We start from the raw sequence: 23,106 nt of genomic DNA on the forward strand, positions 1-23,106 counted from the left end.
TGCTTGATTGACTATGCCAAAACCTTTGAATGTGTGGATCACAATAAACTGTGGGAAGTTCTGAAAGAGATGGGAATACCAGACCACCTGACCTGCCTCTTGAGAAACCTGTATGCAAGTCAGGAAGCAACAGTTAGAACTGGACATGGAACAACAGACGGGTTCCAAATAGGAAAGGAGTATGTCAAGGCTGTATATTGTCACCCTGCTTATTTAATTTATATGCAGAGTACATCATGAGACATGCTGGGCTGGAAGAAGCACAAGCTGGATTCAGATTGCCGGGAGAAATATCAATAACCTCAGATATGCAGATGACACCACCCTTATGGCAGAAAGTGAAGAGGAACTAAAGAGCCTCTTGATGAAAGTGAAAGAGGAGAGTGAAAAAGCTGGCTTAAAGCTCAACATTCAGAAAACTAAGATCATGGCATCTGGTCCCATCACCTCATGGCAAATAGATGGGGAAACAGTGGAAACTGTGAGACTTTATTCTTGGGGGGCTCCAAAATCACTGCAGATGGTGATTGCAGCCATGAAATTAAAAGACACCTACTCCTTGGAAGGAAAGTTATGACCAACCTAGATAGCATATTAAAAAGCAGAGACATTACTTTGCCAACAAAGGTCCGTCTAGTCAAGGCTATGGTTTTTCCAGTGGTCATGTGTGGATGTGAGAGTTGGATGGTGAAGAAAGCTGAGCACCGAAAAATTGATGGTTTTGAACTGTAGTGTTGGAGAAGATTCTTGAGAGTCCCTTGGACTGCAAGGAGATCCAACCCATCCATCCTAAAGGAGATCAGTCCTGGGTATTCATTGGAAGGACTGATGCTGAAGCTGAAACTCCAATACTTTGACCACCTCATGCAAAGAGTTGACTCATTGGAAAAGACCCTGATTCTGGGAGAGATTGGGGGCAGGAGGAGAAGGGGACAACAGAGGATGAGATGGCTGGATGGCATCACCGACTCGATGGACATGAGTTTGAGTAAACTCCAGGAGTTGGTGACGGACAGGGAGGCCTGGCGTGCTGTGATTCATTGTGTTGCAAAGAATCAGACATGACTGAGTGACTGAACTGAACTGAACTTAGGTCTGAACTCAGCTGCCTTTTTCAGTGAGGCCTGTCACCCAATCTAACATTGCAAGGACCCACATACTACTTATACCCCTCCCCTTCTGTGTTTTTCTCCATGGCACCTGTCATATCATGTATTTTGTTTTTATCTAACTTTTAATTTTCTTTTCCCACTGAAATGTGAGTCCTATGTATGACCAGAGACAATCCTACATTTTATGGCTCCTGACACACAATTTGGGGGTTCTCCTTTAAAAAGAAAGTGTTTTCCAAAAAACTTCAAATTTTAAGAATCTGATAAGTAAAACAAATACTATAAAATCTAGAAAAATTATAATGCTGGTAAATTAAAGCTCAGTATTTGAACTGTTTTATTATTAGCTGGATTTCTAAAAGGTATTCCTAAAGGTAAGCATGGGAATAACTGATACACCTTTACTTTTTCTGTAGTTCATAGTCCATCGACTCATTCATTATGTTTTGCAGATTACTAAAATACAGTTCACATACCATAACATGCATTTCAAGAGTGCAGTTAGGGAGTTTACAGCATAGTCAACAAGGTGTTCAAACATCACCACAATCAATCTAGAATATTTTTATCACCCAAGATAAGTCTGCACCATACTTTTCAGGTGATAGACCTGAAAGGTTGTTTCCTCTTTTCATTTGTTTGTTTGACTTTGTTTTTTGTGTTTTCTTGTTGAGATGAAATTTACCTTCTGCACAATTCACCTTTTCAAAGTGTGCAGTCCACTGGTTTCTAGTATATTCAAAAGCTGTGCAACTATCGCAACTAATTCCCAACCATTTTCATCACCCCAAATAACAAGCCCATGCCCATGAGCAGTCATTCCTCATTCCCTCTTCCCTCAGCCCCTGGCAACTACATATCTACATTGTTCCTACGGCTTCGTTTATTCTGGATATTTCATACAGATAGAATTATATCATATATGGGCTTTTGTGACTTTTTTCCCCACTTAACATGATGTTTTCAAGTTTTACCCATGTTGTAGCATTTGTTGATACGTCCTCTCTTTTTATGGCTGAAAAATATTCCATTTTATGGATAGACCACATCATCCATTCATCAGTTAATAGACATTTGGATTGTTTCCACTTTGGAGCTATTATGAATAATGCCGCTATGAGCATTTGTATACAGGTTTTTGTGTGATATATGTTTTCATCTTTCTTGATATATGCCTAGTCGTGGATTTGCTGGGTCAGATGGTAACTCAATGTTTAACATCTTGAGAAACTTTCAAAATTTTCTATAGTGGCTACATCATTTTGCATTCCCACCAGCAATTTACAAGGGCTCTGACTGTATCCTATCCTTGTCAACACTTGCTACTGCCTGTCTTTTTGTTTCTAGCCATTCTAGTGGGTGTGAAATGAAAGCTCATACCGGTTTTCGATTTCCATTTCCCTGATATCTAGTGATGTTGAGCATCTTTTCATGTGCTTATTGGCCATTTGCACATCTTTGGAGAAATACCTATTCAGAAGCTTTGTCCATTTCACAACTGGATTGTCATTTTACTATTGAAGTGGGATGGGAAGTCAGTGGAGCAGAGGGATAACTTGATCTGATTTACATTTTACAGGTTGACTCTTACGGCTCTGTTGAAACTAGTCTGAAGTGGGGTGCTGCTGCTGCTAAGTCACTTCAGCCGTATCCGACTCTGCAACCCCACAGATGTCAGCCCACCAGGCTCCCCCGTCCCTGGGATTCTCCAGGCAATAACACTGGAGTGGGTTGCCATTTCCTTCTCCAATGCATACAAGTGAAAAGTGAAAGGGAAGACGCTCAGTCGTGTCTGACTCTTCGTGACCCCGTGGACTGCAGCCTACCAGACTCCTCCGTCCATGGGATTTTCCAGGCAAGAGTACTGGAGTGGGGTGCCATTGCCTTCTCCGTAAGTGGGGTGGGGAAGCACAAAAGCAGGGAGACCAGTTAGGAGGCCAGAGCAATAACCTAAATAAGACCATAGTGACTTGAACCATTGGTAGCAGCAAGAATATAAGACGTGTTTTGATGCAGGAGACATTTTGAAGATAGAAGCAATATGATTCCCTGATGGAGTACCTGGGAGATGTGCAGTAATGAGATGTTTTGAAATACTCTAGGTCTTTTGTTCTGGAGAACCAGGAATAATAGGAGGCGTCAGTGGAGAAGGAAATGGCAACCCACTCCAGTATCCTTGCCTGGAGAATCCCATGGACGGAGGAGCCTGGTAGGCTACAGTCCACAGGGTCGAAAGAGTCGGACATGACTGAGCGACTTCATTTCACTTCACCCTTACTCCCTTCCATGAGCTGTTCCCGGCACAAGGGATGGCAGATAACCTGAGCCCAAGGGCAGATACTCCTCCACCCTGGCCCGGCCTGCTGGTGCATGAACAGTCACTTCAAAAAAAAAAAAAAAAAAAATAGGCGGCGTCAGGAGCTTTGATTCTAGACATGCTAAGTTTGAGATGCCTGTTAAGCATCCAAGTAGAGAGATGATATTGGCAGTCAGATACACAGTTCTGGGATTTAGTGAAGTCTGGGCTAGAGATTAACACGCATGAGTCAGCTGCTTAGAAAAGTAACTAAAGCCAGGAAATAGCATGAGATCATCAAATCTTATACAGAATCAAAAATATTTTTGTTGAACAAATGATGTTTACCATTTACGTATGATTTACATATATAGGTGTTATAAAAGCAGCTAGCACTAGCAACCTACTCTAGTATTCTTGCCTGGGAAATCCCATGGACAGAGGAGACTAGTGGCCTATAGTCTCTGGGGTTGCAAAGAGTCAGACACGACTTAGCGACTAAACAATAAAGGCAACATACATTCCACATTAGATTTGTAGGAAGTGTATTAACCCTGTAGCTAATTATGCCTCTAATTAGCTTTCATAAATATGTTTTATGTGACATCTCACATTCATCTGTCCAAGATGTGTCCAAAACGTCCCATCTTCACACAGCCTGTGTATCTGTCCTATAATCTCAATTTCCCCTTGTTGATAAGCTACAGAAAAAGAGCAGATAAATATTGATGTTAGTATTTAGGGGGACTCTTGGTCTCAGAGCCTCTAGCTAAATGGCCTCAGAATGACAAAAAACGTCCGTAAAAGGGGGACACAGGCCCAAGCAAAGTGAGTAGACTACAGAGGTGCTCAATAGCGCTCTGTGGGGACATGGGCTATAGGGCATCTGCTTAGGGACCAGTGAGATCCCATAACAAATACTAAGTGAGGTACCTTGAGTGAATCAAGCATCCAATTAAACCTGTGCTTAAAGTTCACTTGACTCCTTTTCATCAGCTGCAAGTGGATTTAACAAGAGCATCACCAAGAAACCTCAAATGGTTATGCTGCAGCAATGATAGCTAGAAGTGCTGGAGAATTCTAGATTGATCAGCAGAACAAGCATAGTTTTGGGGGCAGGGCTGTAAAAATCATGAAATTTTACAGAATGTGGTAACAAAATTTGTTTTTCAACTGCAGAAGACATTAAAGTTTTGAGACAGAAGCATAGATATACCTTTATGCTTTAAGTTATTAAATGAAATAATTATCCAGCTAAGATTGAATTGATAATCTTATTACTTAATTATTCTGAGGACAGAAAGGGAATGAGCAACTTTTAATTTAATAGTATCTAGTAATTAATTTTTGGAAGTATACAAAACAGCTCTAACTATTCAATTTTAATAGATAAGTCAACAGTAGCTCATCACTTGTTGAATCCAGGTCTCCCAGCACTGCAGGCGAATTTTTTACAGCTGAGCTACCAGGGAAGTGGTCATCTATTAATTTTGCACTGTGCCTCATAACTACAGGGAGATGAATTGAAAATTATTTTCTACCAAGTTACACTTTTTTTTAAATGTGGGGAAAGGCTTGAAATTTAAATGTAACTTTTGTTTGTTTTAAAAAACAAAGAGGTGTGTTCTACTTCTGCAAAAACAAAGAAAAGATGAAACTTGACTGGTAACCTAAATAGAGATTTTTGAGAGCCATTGTAGGAAGAAAAGAAAATAACTTACCAATTATAATTACTGGATACTGGATAAAACATTTTTATTTACATTTAACTGACAAAAAAATAATAGGCAGGCATTAAAAAAAAAACTCAAGACAGAAGATACTATGTTTAAATAGCAGGTACATGATTTCTCCAGATGCATCACTTCTCAGTCCCAGAGGAGGTCTCTCAATGAACCCAGCATGTTTTTTTGAATGAAGATGCATGTGTTCAACCCCTTGAACCAGATAGGCTTCCTCGGGAACTGTTTTTCTCTTATGGGCATTTTACAGTTATATTGGTATTACCCAATTTCTATTAAGAATTTAATTTTATGCTTAGTTTGACAATACAATGAAATAGCTAGCTCAGTTTCTTTATAATCTAACTGCTTCAATCCACCTTGAAAACACCAGATCATCCGCAAATGCTTTGTGTATAAGGGGGACACATTACTCCTTAAGTGGTACTTAAGAATGTGTGCATTCTTCAAAGACAGAAACTTAGATCAATGGAACAAAATAGAAAGCCCAGAGATAAATCCACGCAACCATGGACACCTTATCTTTGACAAAGGAGGCAAGAATATACAATGGAGAAAAGACAATCTCTTTAACAAGTGGTGCTGGGAAAACTGGTCAACCACTTGTAAAAGAATGAAACTAGAACACTTTCTAACACCATACACAAAAATAAACTCAAAATGGATTAAAGATCTAAATGTAAGACCAGAAACTATAAAACTCCTTTTGAAAACATAGGCAAAACACTCTCCAACATAAACCACAGCAGGATCCTCTATGACCCACCTCCCAGAATATTGGAAATAAAAGAAAAAAATAAACAAATGGGACCTAATTAAAATTAAAAGCTTCTGCGCAACAAAGGAAACTATAAGCAAAGTGAAAAGACAACCTTCAGAATGGGAGAAAATAATAGCAAATGAAGCGACAGACAAAGAATTAATCTCAAAAATATACAAGCAACTCCTGCAGCCCAATTCCAGAAAAATAAAAGACCCAATCAAAAAGTGGGCCAAAGAACTAAACAGACATTTCTCCAAAGAAGACATACAGATGGCTAACAAACACATGAAAAAATGCTCAACATCACTCATTATCAGAGAAATGAAAATTAAAACCTCAATGAGGTATCATTACACACTAGTCAGAATGGCTGCTATCCAAAAGTCTACAAGTAATAAATGCTGGAGAGGGTGTGGAGAAAAGGGAACCCTCTTACACTGTTGGTGGAAATGCAAGCTAATACAGCCACTATGGAGAACAGTGTGGAGATTCCTTAAAAAACTGGAAATAGACCTGCCATATGACCCAGCAATACCACTGCTGGGCATACACACCAAGGAAACCAAAATTGAAAGAGACATGTGCACCCCAATGTTCATTGCAGCACTGTTTATAATAGCCAGGACATGGAGGCAACCTAGATGCCCATCAGCAGACGAATGGATAAGGAAGCTGTGGTACATATACACCATGGAATATTACTCAGCCATTAAAAAGAATTCATTTGAATCAGTTCTAATGAGATGGATGAAACTGGAGCCCATTATACAGAGTGAAGTAAGCCAGAAAGAAAAACACCAATACAGTATACTAATGCATATATATGGAATTTAGAAAGATGGTAACGATAACTCTGTATGCGAGACAGCAAGAAAGACACAGATGTATTGAACAGTCTTTTGGACTCTGTGGGAGAGGGCGAGGGCAGGATGATATGGGAGAATGGCATTGGAACATGTAAATTATCATATGTGACACGAATCGCCAGTCCAGGTTTGATGCATGATACAGGATACTCAGGGCTGGTGTACCTGGGATGACCCAGAGGGATGGGATGGGGAGGGAGATGGAGGGGTGTTCAGGATGGGGGACACATGTACACCTGTGGCAGATTCAAGTCAATGTATGGCAAAACCAATACAATTTGGTAAAGTAAAATAAATAAATACTTTAAATTAAAAAAAAATGTGTGCATTCTTTTCTGTAGTGCACAAACCAACTCTTTAGAATACATACAGCACTATTTTCAAGCATTGACTTTTTCTGTCTTTTTCAATACAGCAAATTCTTGATTAACCATGCCCCACACACCCAGCTCCAGCCCTGGAGTGTTAGCAAAGCTGTAACTAGGAACTGGAGTTCTCCCAGTTACACACATTCCTGAATAAATATAGGAACTACAATAAATATAAGTTCAAAACTAGTCAAATTCTCCAAATTTGATTGAGATTACCCGAACAAAAACACCTGGAAAAGAAATCTGCTGGTCTCCTGTCCAAATATAATGCATTATATTTGCATTATAATGCAAATAGTATGTAATACAGTACATAGTAATACACAGTATTAATACAATATAAGAATTTTAGTTTAATAATGTACATACAAGTCTTTGTTCAACTGTAAATGACAAGGAAGTAGTAATACAATATAAGAATTTTAGTTTAATAATGTACATACAAGTCTTTGTTCAACTGTAAATGACAAGGTTTATTTTAAAGGAAATCATCCTCTGGCAACCCTGCTGGAGGAAAGAAAATAAGAGAGAAGCAGATTCATCCTCATCATATGTATGTAGCTGAATTCTAAAGCAGTCTTGGGGATTTTTCACATCAAGTCTGGGGTCACATGTCAGAGGTCTACTCCAGGAGCGTGGCCACATGAAAGCAGATTGCAACGCATGAGTCATTATACACTGGGATTTTTGCAAATAAGGTACTTCATGAGGCAGAATGCCAAAAAGAACATTTAAACACACAACTTATACTCATCTACAGAAATAATGATTTCCCAGTTGTGAGTTAATTACAATACTTGGAAAATGCTAAAATCCTCATAAATATTTTGGGTAAATTATGGTGCAAAATCTGAATTTTGCAAACTTTGAAAAGACACATTTTCGTAGCATCTCCCAAGCATTTCTGAGAGCCTAAAGCTATTAACTTCATGGAAACTTTTCAACCTCTAGAAGAGTCTTCATCAAGAAGAATACCCCAGAGGCAGATTTCCAGGGGACCATAAGGAAAATCTGTGGGTTCCTAAGTGGAGGAAAAGAAACAACTATGAAGTGTGGGTCAACTGAGAACTCACCCTGAGGAAGGGATGATGTGTGATGGGGTGGCTCAAAATATTCCATCCTTCTATAAACTGCTGGAGTACTTTCTTCACTTTACTTTGAAACATTACCATCTCTGCGAATGGGCTCCAAGACACGCCCTTGTAACAATGCAGTTGCAGCCTTACGTGGTAACTGCACTGGGCAGGCATGGATGTGTTCCAGAAGTCAGGAAAATAATCACCATCCTTCATTCTTTCTAGGGAAAAGCATGAGCAGGCTACTTTCTCCTTACACATCCCAAGGTATCAGCACTACTAAGAAAACTGATTGGTAGGAGTAGAATGGTGGGTGACTTTGGAATATGAAGAACCTTGGGATATAGGGCTGACTAGGAGGATGCCTCCGAGCCAGGAGACAAGGCCAGCAAACATCACAGGTTTAATGGACCCCAAGGGAATTAGGGGATGGAGAAGGCTGCAAAGTGAGAAAGACCTTGTTCTTAGGAAAGGAAGTGGAAATCCACACTTCCTTTCCTTCAAACTGCTCACACTGAAGCAGGAGATAGATGGGCCCCAAACTGAACAATCTCTCCCCTGTGGACAGAAACTCCATAATAGCAGAAGCTCCATAAAAGCAGGATGATGAAGCAGGCTGGGCCCTGCCCAGACAAGAGATAAAAAGACCACATACTTCTCACTCTTGAAGCGAAGGACACCTCCCTGACTACACATGCACAGAAAGACTCCTTGGAGGTCAAAGAGGGAAGGGGCATCACCTCATAGTAAGCGATGATGCCTCTTCACTGGAATCCATCTCGACTAAGAGGTGAGCACACACACATGGGAGGACCCTGAGACATATCAAACATGGATGAAAGAACCAGGCAAATCAAAAGGATTGGCCACAGGAAAACTGGCAGAAGTGCCCCATTGATTCAAACCACCACGAGGGCATGACCCTCTGAGCCCACCTGTGTGTCTATTCACACTACTGGACTCTTTTTCCTTCCTAATAAGCACTTTGTTTCACTACTTTCTATCTTTGTGGGAATTGTTTTTCTAAAAGCCAAAGGGCCAAGGCCTTGTCACTGAGCACTAGTGTAGTGACTAGGATTCTGTGTTCTCAACCTCCACAACCTGACCTCAATCTCTGGCCAGGAACCAAAGCCCTGCTTCAGGCTGCTGCAGACCAAGGCCACTCGAGATCAACACGACCCCACTGCCAAGACCCAAAACTCAGCCAGGTACCTTGAGTATTAAAGGTCAGCTATGTTAGGGTTTGGCATTCCTAATATTGTTTCTGTGGGAAAAGCTTTTCAAAATGTAAGCCAGTTGTTTGGAACATGATAGAAAATTTCTTCATAAGACTACTCACTTCTGGGCAATTATTTATGTGCATTCTCAGTTTTGGAATATAATTAATGTGCTTTGAATTTCCAAAACATATTGTAATATATAAAGGGGGGAAATGAACTTTTTATAAGGATGAAAAAAGTGCCAAAGATTTGGTTTACCAAGATGAAACTTTTATACTATACATTCATATCAAGCAATACTTCTTACTGACATTTATTTCTTAAATAATACTGATGTTTATTACTTAAATGACACTTAGGTGTTGCAGAATAAATGCCTCTGTTTAGCAAATCCAATAACCTATCACCTCAATAAACCATTCAATTAGTAGGGAATAACTACAAATACTCTACATCGAAGGACTTTATATCATCCTGGAAATGTAATCAAGAAGCAATGCTTGAAGGCTACACATTAAGCTACACTGATTATTTAAAAGTGTGTAAGCAACAAAGGGACTTTTGCAAAATGCAGTATTAACAGTATCTCCATCTTAGGAAAAGAAAAGCTATTACAAGCCAACTTCACACCCAAAATGTACCTTACAACTCATTGCTATTATTCTAATGCAGGACAGATTATTGCTTAAAACTGCACATTTCAGAACACCAAGAAATTTTCATTTTTTTGGTTACCATTTATGAAAATCAACATCAGAATAAAGACTGTTAGTTAAACTTTTGTGTTAAAAGTGAAGTTTATTACAATACAGTAAGTGCAAGTGTTATTAAAAATGCTGGTTAAAATCATAAAGTGTCTATACAATCTTTCTAGTATAAATATTGGAATAACAACTTTAACAATTCTATAAGTACACAGTACATTGAAAACATAAAATCACATACAAGGCTAAATAGCACTGCACATTATCATTTTAGGTATCATTTTTCTGATCCCAGCATCATTCCAGAATACAAAGGGGTTACAAACGTCAAGGTTTCAGTGTTTTGAATGTATGTCAGTTATCACACATTAATAATGCTTTAAAATCATTGCTTATAGTCTAATCAAGTGGTTCTAGTTCCAATAATTCCTTTTCTCGATAGGTCTTGGACAAAAAGTTGAGCTAGAAAAGCTGTGATTACAAAACCGAGGATGACATTAATTCTCAATGATTCATTTAAAACTGGCATAAAGTGTTATTAAAAGTCCTATAGGACATGGAAGACAATAAGTCCATCACATTAAATAAAATGAAGCAGCTCACCCTCTGCTTGCTTACTTGGCTCCATGTCTCTGAAGAAAGGAGAAGCTGAGCCATAAAGAAGTGCGGGCCAGTCAGAACTGCTGGGAGTGTGTGTTTTTGGAGGGCTAGGGGGACCGGGGAAGGTGGGTGGGGAACAGCACAGGGCAAGACGTGGGGAGAAACGTCAGACTATAAAGGGAAATTAAACAGTATTACTTGTCCACTCCTCCCCGTCCTGCTGAAGCAGGGGACATTTCCAGTCCAGCCTCCACCCACTGTCTCCCAGCAGGGGCTCTGTTCCCCTCCACCATGAAGACAGCATCTGCTTTGCAGACAATGTGAAGCCGTGGCTGTTCGCTACTGAGAACACTTCCCAAACCTGAGGAACAGCTTATAAATTATGGGTTTGGACACTGCACAAACCAAGGAGAATCTAAACTAGGCCTCAACATGAGCAGAAGGGGAAACAGCCTTTTACAAGCAGCTAATGCCCACTCAGGCTAAGTGGTTCAGCCAAGGGGACAGCAATGCTTCATGAACATGCTTCTCAGACTTTCATGTACATAGGATTCACTTGGGAGCTCACCAAAGTGAGCTGGGTTGGGGTTAGGGCCACAGGTTCTGCATTTGTAGTTAAGCTCCTATGGACCACACTTTGAGATGCTGATGCTCCTAGCCTATGGACCATACTTTGAGAAGCAAGAGTCTGCAACACAAAGATGGGGCCACAAGTATATGCTGGAAGTCCTGAGGAGAGCTGAGATAACCCCAGTGTTATAAACCCACCCAAACACATCCCTGGGCTACAGGTGGAGACGTGGCACAGAGTGGGCAAATGTATGTTGACGTATTTTCTGACAGCACCATACTATGACTATATGAACAGCTGAAAAACATAACTCAACTTGACTGAATGGAGAAGTCTACTGGTTGGGAATAAAACTAACCTTTTCCCCTTGTAGTCCTCCTTAAAGTGAACATGATTACAAAGGTATAAAAAACCAGCGTATTAAATTTCATAGTAAAAGGCCACATGTGCACACATATACATACAGCATGAATGCTAAGAAATTAAATGCATTTTATCAGGATAAAGCAGGGGCTACCACTGCTCCCAGCTAAAATCATCTCCTCTTCCAAATACAAGGAAGAAACCTTGAATTGTAAGGAAAATCACTGCATTGCCTGCCAACACCAGGCCACAGGCTCCCCATTTGATCTGAAACACAAGAGGATTAAAAAGAGGATTAAATCTTTACTTTATACTGTACTCTTTGCAAATATGTTATTTTCTGCGTCAGAAACATCCAATGAAATACTAAATAAAACTGCTAAAAGGCTTAACGATGTAATAGGCAGGAGACAGTGAACAGTTCAGTAATTAGTCTAATCATTTCGTGACGCTTGTTAATTACGTCTGGTATCATCCTTAACATTTTCCCCATTAGACATACTTCTCTACTTGTTTTCATGAGACAATGACTGCCTTCAGTAAAATACACAAAGCAAGATTAGAAAGGGTCCAATTACAATATTGGTTACTGGAAGTCCTGGATATATTGCCTTTTTTTCATGAAGATAGGAATTGGATAGTTACAGATTGATTTGTTTCTCTTCCAGGCAAAAGATTTTAAATAATACTCTGGATGCAACTAAAAAGAGCTTTCCAGCGTGGCAGATGGTTTTCCAGAGGCACAGTTGGGGATGAGAGTACCCTCTAGTGGGCATATTTTGTTTTAACAAGTGGAGAACATCAGTGAACATTTTTTCACAAAACATGATGCAGTATTTGAAAGGTAAAAATAGAAATCCTTACAGCAAAATTTAAGAAGTACTAGTCTAAGGCACAAGAGGGATACGATCATGACAATCTTACATTGAAAAACTTTCCGTGCTTCTGTTATCTCAACAGAGTTCAGACTGGCCTGGCATTCCAGACCTTCCCCAGTCAGGCTTCCCCAGCCTTTCTAGCCTCAATCTCAACCACTCCCTTTTTGCTCCATCATACTGGACTACTCTTTAGTCCATACATTTCATTTTTGCATTTGAGTACCATTCCATACGATTGTCTTTTCTACTTTAATCAAAATAGTATTTATCCATAGAAGCCACATCAAATAACCAGATGTAATTTCTCTCTTCTTGGTGCTCCTATGGCATTCTAATCATTTTAATGACCACATATAGTACACTTACACTATACTTACCCATCAGGCTAGTTTCTGTTCTCTTTTGAGAACAGTGAGAGAAAAGTTCTCAAAAGAGAACTGTCTCTTTTGAGACAGTATCTGGATCTTATTCCGAGTGTCCTACAAACAGCATATGCTCTGTTTACTATATGACTAAATAGCACTTGTGTAGGTCTGATATTCAGTGTCCCAAATAAGAGTCTCATGAAATTGAAACAGTATGTAATTGGGGGAAATAAAAGCAAATAGTTTGGAAGACAGTGAATGTCAAAGAACTAGATAAATTATACCCATAATGTATATTCTGGAGATAAAAACTTTATATTGGATACTGATTAAATAAAGTGCATACCTTATGGCAAGACAAGAAAAAATTAAACATGAAATTTTCTCTTCTTGTTCAGGCCTCCTCCCTCCCCTTTGTGTCCTGTACATCTGTATTAACCAGACCTCCTTAGGAGATAACATTGCTTCTTAACATTCCTTCCTAATCTCATAAAGGGTCATAACTGCTTAGGAGAGAATCTTCTTTCTTAATGATGTAGGGGGCCACAATGACCTACGACCCACTGATCACTCTATACATGCCAATCTGGTTTGTGTGAATGGTCAATAGTATGTCTCTTGACATATAACCATTTGTCTCTAAAACTTATGTAACTGTGGTTTATCTCTTACAGGAGGAACAGTCATCTCCTGGGGTAGGATCCTCAGGTTGGGGCAAATAAAATTTTCCATTTCTTTGATTGATTGATTGAGTGAGTGAGTCATTAATTTTCTCACTGACAATATGAAGATGTCATATTACTCACTGTATCTTCCAGTAGCTATATAGTTTCCCCTCAATATGTAACTATTGTGTTGAGATTTATGTCCACGATCCTATTTGCAAGAGAAGAACTGGGTATGATGTTGTGATTTATATTAAGAAATATATATTTGATCAGTCCCTATTTTCTGCATAAAGCTTCTAAAATCCTTGAAACTTCATAAGTGATGAGAGTGATTATCTTTATGGTGGAAAGCTCTGATATATAGCCAGTCAGTCAGAAGCATGGGTAACAACCTGGACTTGTGATTGGCATCTGAAGATGGAGGTAGTCTTGTGGGACTGAGCCCTGAAACAGCAAGATCTGCTGCTGTCTCCAGGCAGATGGAATCAGACTTGAACTGAATTGTAGGATACTCACCTAGTGTGGAAGAATTGCTCCTTAAGGGTGTAGGGAACAACCCCCCCACCACCACACACACACACACACACACACACACATACACAGACACACACACACACTGGAATTAAGTGACCAGGACCCCTTTTGATGTTTATTTTGGAACTAGAAAAGTATTGCTACATGAGTCTCTGGATTGCCCTACAATAAGAAGCGAGGATTTCAGAATAATTCCAGAAAATAGCTTACAACAGAAAAAGCAAGAAATCACTTGGTCTGGCTAAAAGTTGCAAGAGGAGTAAAGAAAGCATTCTGAAAGTATGTGCAAGATACTGATAGGTAGATCTAAATCAGGGGAATACAGAAACTAAAAATATGTCTGGCTTTGAGTATTAAGTCTAAGCAGTGGAAATGAAACTGTGGTTCCAGACACAGGCCTATGAAGTAACCTCGGCGATAGCTGGGCAAAACAATAGAGAACAAGACTTACCACAGACACACGAGCAAGAATGACAGGAAATCCAAAGGCAGAAACAACAATTCCTGTAGTGAAAAAATAAGCCAGCTCCCGACAGGCACTACTTGTTGCATCAGAGTCATATGTTGCTCGTTTGGCAATGAAATGGGGGATGGGAGAGATGGCGTGGAAAATGAGGACAAACAAGGGCCAGTAAACGCTGTTGGTTGGACCCAGGAGAAATCCAAAAGGAAAAGTTAGTTACATCATAATTAAAGATACACTACTGTTTCAAAGTTTATATTATTTTAAATGTCTAGGTCAACATTTATTCAGTTGTCAACGTTACTGCATGAGATGATTATTTTCCAGGAACAGCTGAGTAGTAGTGATGATTAAAAATTACTAGTACATTAATATGCAGACAGCTTATACTGTGTTAAGAAACAATGACACAATGTAAAATCTAGAATCTTTAATGTTTTCTGGATTACTGAGCTGTAGTTTCTTTAGGGACAGAATCCTAACTTAGTCATCTTTGCTTTCCATATAGAACATAGCACAGTGCCTTGCACATGTTCATTCAATAGAAATTATCCGAGTGTGCACAGGTTGGAAACCTTTCAATTTCTTGGAGTACAACTCAAGATTCCTTGCCCTGGCCTACAAAGCCTCACATGACCTGGCCAACTTCTTCCATTCATTCCGTGCCATCTTCCCTCATTCGCTTCATCTGTAGCCACATTAGTTTTTCTATTTCTCAAATACTCCTGCCTGGAATGCCCTCTCCTGACTCATCGACCTGATAAACTTATTTATCCACAAAGTCTCAGGTTAAGGACAACCTCTTCTATGCAGTCCTCCCTGACTTTCTTGAAGTTCTCACTGTACTTTGTAACATCTCTCCTGACTGGACTGTCTGCCTGTCTCTCTCTCATAACTAGAACTGCAAGCTCCCTGAGGACAGGACTGCATCTCATCATTCTTGTATCCCCAGCTGGTCCAGAGGAAGTCTTCTATAAATTCTCATTAAATGAACACATCAATTTTGAAAAGAGCTTTTCTCTGCACAAATACAACTAACTAAGGGACTGGGTTTATAACTTGGGCTTTATTAATTCATTCATTAGAGCTTGGTGCTAAACTGACCAAACTCTCTAACACCCATACTAATAGTGACAAAGACATAAAAAGAATAGTTCTTTCTGAAATAACTTACCCATAATCCTCTAAGGCACATCCCAGCATCAGAAAAGTCAGCCCAATAGCCCCACTGAAAGATAATGCCACAAGAGCTGTGAAAAATAAAATCAAGAGTTATAGGTTCCAATGGTTATCAGGGACTGGGGGATGGGGGAGAGGAATGGAGAAGGATTCTTCTGGGATGGATGAAATGTCCTGGAATTAGAACGTAGTAATGGTTGTACAACTTTGTGTATATATTAAAAACCACTTTAAGAATTTTTAGAGTGTGAAGAATTTTACACTTTAAAAAGGCTAATTTTTGATATGTGAATTATACCTCAATTTGAAATTTTTTAACAAAAAAATGCTTATTTCATTGAAAGAGATTTACTTATTTCATTGGTTGATGTTACACTGACTAGCAAATGACAGCATATGTCTGTTACTCTTAAATCTTTAGGTGGAGAAAGAGCTCAAGTTTTTCCAGTACTCAGCCCCTGTCTAATGTATGAACTCCCTAACACCCATTCTAAGAGGCCAGCCAGCCAGTTGATACAATACCAGTGAAGAGAAACCCACTATCTCCTGAGGCAGATTATTTCATTTTGACAGTTTTCAGATGCTGAAAACCCTCTATCCTTAAACTGTACCCCAAACTGTCTCCCTGTAATATACACCCTTTGATCATTGTGCCTCCCCATGCCACAGGGCTTCAAGTATTTGAAGATTACTTTTGTGTCTTCATAGAAAATGCTTCCCAACTAGTCTCCCCTGAATATCGATTCCCTGCATCTGTTGGACACTAATCTTTGAGGAGGTGGAAATGTGTTTGTTTTGTTCACTGCTGAGTGAGAGAATAACAGAGTTGTTTAAAAAATCTTGCACTGCTCTGGGTCACCAACATGGGTTCATGTTGGTAAATCTGTCACTGACTGGTTGTGTGACTGTGGTAGAAGCTGAACCTCCTTAAACCAGATTATTCAGCTGTAAAATGGGAATAATAAGGCAAACTTATTAAGGAGTTTATGGGACTCAAATGAGATAATCTATAAGTGATTGGCAAAGGCAGGCGCTCAGTAAGCAAATACTGATGTATCTGCTCTTCAGTAAAGGTATCAATCACAAGCAGAGGATACTTAGTTGTCCGAATACTCCTCTGGAAAAAAATCCATAATACTCAAAATTAGTCATTAGGTAAACCAACTAACATTTTGATTGCTTCCTTTTACTTTAAGAGGCAATCTGGAAAAAAAAAAAAAAGGCAATCTGCGGAGACTTTTATAGGAATTTTTTAAATTTCTAGGTGATTTTTAAAAACATCCGGGAGTATACAGATGTTAGAGGACAAGGAAGGACTGTCAGTTTTATATATTTTTCCATTTAGTACATGTCACTTTTGGGGGGGAAAAAATGGACAAAAGTAACCTTCCCATATTGTTTCACTACAGACGATCTTTTCCTCATTGGTTCTGTCCCCTGCCTGTGCCTAACCACCTGCACCACTCTGTCCTACAGGAGACCATTCAGAGACCATTCATAGACCTCTTCTTCTGTTCTGGGACACCAATCACTCAAAGTTCACAACTGTATCTCCAATTGATGCTCTTAACCTCCTTTTTCTTTTTTAGGAATTGCATCCTCGGCCATCTCTTAAACTTGGAGCTAACCAGAAATCCAAATTCATCTCTCTTATCACTCCCCACTCTTGCTGGGACACTGCATTCAACACAAAGCTCCCTGGTACCACAAGGACCCAGCTACATCAAATGCTGCAGTTTGAAGTAACTCCTAAGTAGAACTCGGCCTGCACCTCCAACTCCAATCTGGACTTCTCTGGGTAGTCAACATAGAACTCAACTTCAACATGTGTAAAACTGAAATGTCTCCCCTTCTCCTCCCAAACACACACTTCTTCCTTTCCAAGGTTCTATCCTGAAAGACCAATACAAGCCCTACACTCCATTTTCTAGAAAATCAGTAAGTCAGGGTGACTCAATCTCCCAGACCTCACTCAAACCCACTGCAAAAGACTAAGTGACTATGTCCCCACCCCCCAAATTAATATATTAAATTTTAACATCCAGGGAGATGGTGGTAGGAGGTGATTAGGTCATGGCAGGATTAGGACCCTTATAAAGGGACTCCACAGAGATTCTTAACCCCTTCTGTTGTGTGGGGACACAGCGAAAAGATACCTGTCTAGGAACGAGGAAGCAAGCCTTCACTAGACAATAAATCTGCTGGCACCTTGATTGTGGAGATCTCAGCCTCTCAAACTAAGAAACAAATGTTATTTAAGCCACCCAGCTTATGGTCTTTTTGCCCTAGCAGCCTTAAAGGACTAACACAATCACCTCTTCTCTGGTGCCCTTAGTTACTTATCATCTGTGTGCAGACCCTTATCATCTCAGGCCTGCCTTCACCTCATGACTCTTCCCATCTATCCTCCACACAGCAGACAGTGACCTCTCAGATATACAAAGCTGGTGTCACCCCTTCAGTTGCTTTCACAGCCTATGAGCTGTTCTAGCACTGGAGGCGCACCTCTGCCCGGTGTCACATGTTCTCTCCATTAGAATAAACTCTGCCCTCACCCCAGTCCTTTGCCAGGTGAAGTCTTATTGATCCTTTTAGATTCAGAGCAAGGAACGCCTCTTTTGGGAAACTGGTCCTCTTCCTCCCTGGAGCAGGGTTCAGTAATGCCATCTGTATTAGTTTCCTAGGCCTGCTATTAAAAATGCATCACAAACTGGGTGGCTTAGAAGAACAGAAATTTACTCTCTCATATCTAGAAAAGACATCTGCTCCCTCTGAAGACTCTAAGGGAAGACTCCTTCCTTGCCTCTTCTTAACTACTGGCAGTTGACTGCCATCTTTGCTGCTCTCTAGCTTACAGTTGCATCATTCCAAGTTCTGCCTCTGTCCTCCTATGGTGTTCTTCCTATATGTATCCATGTCTAAATTTCCCTTTTCTTACAAGGACATTAGTCATTGGGTTAGAGTCCAACTAATCCCATATCATCCTAACTTGATTATATCTGCAAAGACCCTATTTCCAAATAAGGTCAAATTCACACATACTGGGGAGTTGGAACTTGAATGTATTTATTTGGGGGATACAGTCAGCTTGCAATACCATCTTTGTCCTCACACTGTATCTGAGCACACCTTAGACATTTAAACAGTAGCACAATTATTTCCAGCCCTGTCACACAGTAACTGCTCATTTAACCTTTTATGCCAAGCCTCAGGCACACAGCAGTCCTTCTTTAAAAGTTAAATTATCTGCAAAAAGCTTCCTTCGTCCTTTTCCATTTCATAACCTATCTTCTTTTTTTACTACAATGCAATTTCTAACACATTCACACATAAACATTATTGTTTGATAGTTTCCAGACACGACTAAACACAGCGCAGTGGTGCTACTTCTTATTGGTTTTCTGCACTGGCCTCAAATGGAATATTACAAAATGGACACTATCCAAGTAAATCATGTTTACTAAATTAATGCTGAATATAAAAGTCCTCCAGAAATAATTTTAAAATATGTCTGCTAACAGTTTACACACTCAGATAAATTTCATAGCAAACATATGCATGTGTACAAATATACCCGTATGCATGTTTACAGCATATGTTGATTAACTAGAGAGGGAAGATCTTTGTGTACAAATTTCAAGGACAGGAGCTCCAACACGGAAACAAGTTATCCTACTCTATTCAAAAGATTAGACATCTAATGGGGTGGGTCCTACCAAACCAACAGGAAGCCTTCCAATAATCTCTCCCACTGCTTGGCGTTCCCCTTCACTCTGAAGGTGCACAGATGAGGGAACTGGTGTTCTTGGTATCCCCCCCCTTTTTAAATCAATTGTCCCATGCAAAAACACTGCACAAAGTGAAGTTGCTCAGACGTGCCCGACAATTTGTGATCCCATGGACTGTAGCCTACCAGGCTTCTCCGTCCATGGAATTTTCCAGACAAGAGTACTGGAGTGGGTTGCCATTTCCTTCTCCAGAGGATCTTCGCGACCCAGGGATCGAACCCAGGTCTCACACATTGCAGGCAGACAGTTTACCGGCTGAGCCAGCCACCAGGGAAGCCCCACTGCACAAAGACCTACTGTATAGCATAGGGATCTCTATTCAGTATTTTGTAATAAACTATAAGGGAAGAGAATACATGTGTGTGTGTGTCTGAACAGTTGTGCTGTACACCTGAAATTAACACGATGCTGGAAATAAACTACATTTGCATTTTTTCAAGTACTATACAAACACCACCTTCCTATCTGTCCACAAATGAATAAACACTGATGAAAGTAACGGTAAAATCCCACCTAATCGACTCTCTACAGTTAAGACAAATACAGCATTTCAGGGTGCTTTTCACTGACACCCGCCTGCAGCCAACTCTGCCCAATTGTTACACGACAGATGCTAAGTGTTCTAATGCCGAGAACACTGGAGACAATGGCTTGTCTGGAAAAAGTGGGAAACTCGGCAAAGTGGCAGGAAAAGCGGGGAGAGGCATTAGGGTGAACATGACGGGAAGTGAAAGCCCAGTTTAAACCTAGGCAGAGGAGGAGGTGGGAACTGCTTCCCGAGGAACTGGGAAGCAATCCGGAAGGTGAGCCCCACCCGGGCTAGCCGGTGATTCCCGGGGAAGGAATGCTCCCGGAGAGGGCTTCGCCTGCAGCGACCCGGACACGCCTGGCTAAAGAGTGAAGACTGGTAGCCTTGCAGAGAAAGGTTGAGGTTCCCCCAAACACGCCTCCACCCGCACCCCAAGGAGCGAAGAGAGCAGGCGAACTCCTTCCCACCGGGAAAGGAGGGGACGATGGCACGTCTGGGGAGGCCGTTTCCAGCCCACGCGCTGAAGGCGCAGCTCCAGGATTAGCCCAGAGTCAAGGCGGCGACCCCACCGCAGGACCAGCGAGCTAGGAACCTAGGATGTACCTTTAACGCCAGCCATGTCTCCCGAGCTGGGGCCGCGGCTGCTTCCGGCTTCCTGCCACGGCCCCAGCCCCGCCCGAGGCCCGGCCCAGGGCCGTACCTAGGCTGACGAGCCCGCCCCGCCTCGTAGAGCCCCGCCCCTGACGGTTCCGATTGCCCCGGGCCTAGCCACTCAAGGCCCCGCCCCCGCAACGCAGAGCCACGCCCCTGCTCGTCTCTGCCCCCCACACTCAGAGCCACGCCCCTGTCCCCGCCACTCAGAAGCCTCCCAGAGCGGCCCGCATCTCCTCCCGCCCAACCAAGGAGATCCCCGCACCTACCCACCCGACACGCTGATGGGAGTGCACCGCAAACCCGCTTTCTCAGGATAGCGGCGACGTTGCTCCCTTAGGTCTGAGCTTCTGCATAATCCCCCAAATTGCCCCACGCTCCTCCTTTCCATCGGTTGTCCGGAACCCCGGCTCCGCCGAATCGCTGCGTCCGCGGGCCCAGAGCTCCTCTAGGGACGCGTCCACCGTAGCACGGAAGGGCGGGAACCGCTGTTCCTGGCTGCAAGGAATTTCTGCGTGAGGATGGCGAAAATAAAGAGGGAAGGGGGAAAATGACAGTCGGTAAAGCAGGGATACCCGCTTTCTCTGGCATTACATTCTCTAAGGCCCAGCCTGACTTTGTGTGCCTGTCTGCGTGTACGGAGCTGTGGCGGAGGAAGAGATGGGGACCCCAGACCCCAGAAGAGGCCCCAAGGATCCTGTCATATGCCTGGCCTTCCTTGCTTAATACCAACTTTAGAACTTTTCGGGCACTAGCGTTTTCTCCTTTACACTCAGGTTTACCTATAGAAACAAAAAACAAGCTATTTTGTGCTTGAGGCTTTCATGAACATTTAAATAAACAGCTATTATTTCTATATTCTGGGCCTCAAGGTCTGCAGGTAAGCAAGGCCAGCTTAGACTTCACAGGACCACTTCGTACTCTGCTCACAGGACACAGAGTTTTGGCTTCGTGGGTACAATCTGGAAGAGATACTAAAAACCATCTGATCCAAAAGCTTCAAATTTTACCTTTACAGAAAGAGGCCCAGAAAGGCTAGGACTTCGCTGCTCACACAACTCTTTGGAGAAGGTTGGATTATGGGTCATTTATCCCTTTTTCTAGCTGAGAACGCCTACACCTTATGATGCCGCTCCTTTTCTTTCGCTTTTTTAAAATTTTCAACAGGACTGAAAGCTAAAGGAGTTCTGGGGAATCCAGGTTCCCCTGACTATAGAAACACCAATTCTCACCACCACCACCTTCCAGGACCCCTGCTTGGTTTTTTAAATTGTACACTGAGCATATTATTGTCTCAACACGTTTAATTACTTGTGAGTTTATGTTTTTAGCTCCTCCCATTTCTCCTCCTAGATAGAAGGTACACTTATTAAAAGCTTTGTTGCTAGTCCCTGGCTCACTGCACAACTTGCAGATCCAGAGTTACACTGCATTCTTTACTTTGTAGCCTGGGATCTATCCAAGATCACTGAGAACCTCTCTTTCCCTATGCCAAGCTCCCTGTATTGGGTGGCAGGGAAAACTGCCCACCACCCAAACCCTGGCAGCCTCGGTTTTTAGTTCCCTTGGTGGTGATCGTGATTCAGTCACTAAGTCATGTCTGACTCTTGCGACCCCATGGAACTGTAGCCAGGCTCCTCTGTCCATGGGATTTCTCAGGCAAGAATACTACAGTGGGTTGGCATTTCCTTCTCCAGGAGATCTTCCCAACCCAGGGATCGAATACGCGTCTCCTGCATTGCAGACAGATTCTTTACCACTGAGCTACCAGGGAAGCCCCCTTTTTAGCTCCCTTACTGAAGTGCAAAGCTGCACTCATGAGGAAAATTCTCCTTAACTGATGAGGATTTTGTATGGGGTCAAATCTCACATTTTCCCTTCGATTCCCAACCACCTACCAAGTGTACGTGATTTCCCTGGTGGCAGAAGACGGTAAAAGTCCACCTGCAGTCCAGGAGACCTGGGTTCGATCCCTGGGTTGGGAAGATCTCCTGGAGGAGGAAATGGCAACCCACTTCTCTATTCTTGCCTGGAGAATCCCATAGATGGAGGAATCTGGCAGGCTACGCAGTCCATGGGGTTGCAAAGAGTTGGACATGACTGCAAGACTGTGCCAGCACCAGGTGTGTAGAAAACCATATACAAGGGCTTGCTGGAGCCCCTGTACCACCCTAAGGCCAGTCCCACAGGAGAGAAATGATTTGGAGAAAAGTGACACTTCAGAGGCAAAGCTTGGTTTGAGTGCCCTGGGCTTAGCCGTAAGAAACTGGAAGATGGAGAGAAGCAAAAAGCTGAGGAGTTTGCCCCAGGGTGATGTCTAGAATCAGAAAAATGCAGAGACAGTATTTGTCTCCAGTAACTTTCTTG

At 41.6% G+C, this 23,106-nt stretch overlaps 1 protein-coding gene across 3 annotated transcripts; it reads right to left on the reverse strand.

The window, feature by feature from the left end:
- Positions 1–10,224: 10,224 nt before the first annotated feature.
- On the reverse strand, positions 10,225–21,249 carry LEPROT (leptin receptor overlapping transcript). Of its 3 annotated transcripts, none has more exons than XM_070468022.1 (4): positions 21,013–21,249; positions 15,767–15,842; positions 14,581–14,633; positions 10,225–11,951 (listed from the first exon to the last, which is right to left on the reverse strand). In XM_070468022.1, the coding sequence occupies exons 1-4, from the start codon at positions 21,128–21,130 to the stop codon at positions 11,857–11,859; spliced, it is 342 nt and encodes a 113-aa protein (XP_070324123.1). In that variant the 5' UTR covers positions 21,131–21,249; the 3' UTR covers positions 10,225–11,856. The 3 variants fall into 3 exon arrangements, with proteins under 3 accessions (XP_070324123.1, XP_070324122.1, XP_020733396.1); XM_070468021.1 differs by having other exon boundaries at positions 14,581–14,767; positions 21,013–21,163; XM_020877737.2 differs by lacking the exon at positions 21,013–21,249 and adding an exon at positions 20,692–20,799 and having other exon boundaries at positions 14,581–14,767.
- Positions 21,250–23,106: the final 1,857 nt, after the last annotated feature.

Source organism: Odocoileus virginianus, chromosome 5 (genome assembly GCF_023699985.2).
Source record: "Odocoileus virginianus isolate 20LAN1187 ecotype Illinois chromosome 5, Ovbor_1.2, whole genome shotgun sequence".
Lineage (NCBI taxonomy): Eukaryota > Metazoa > Chordata > Mammalia > Artiodactyla > Cervidae > Odocoileus > Odocoileus virginianus.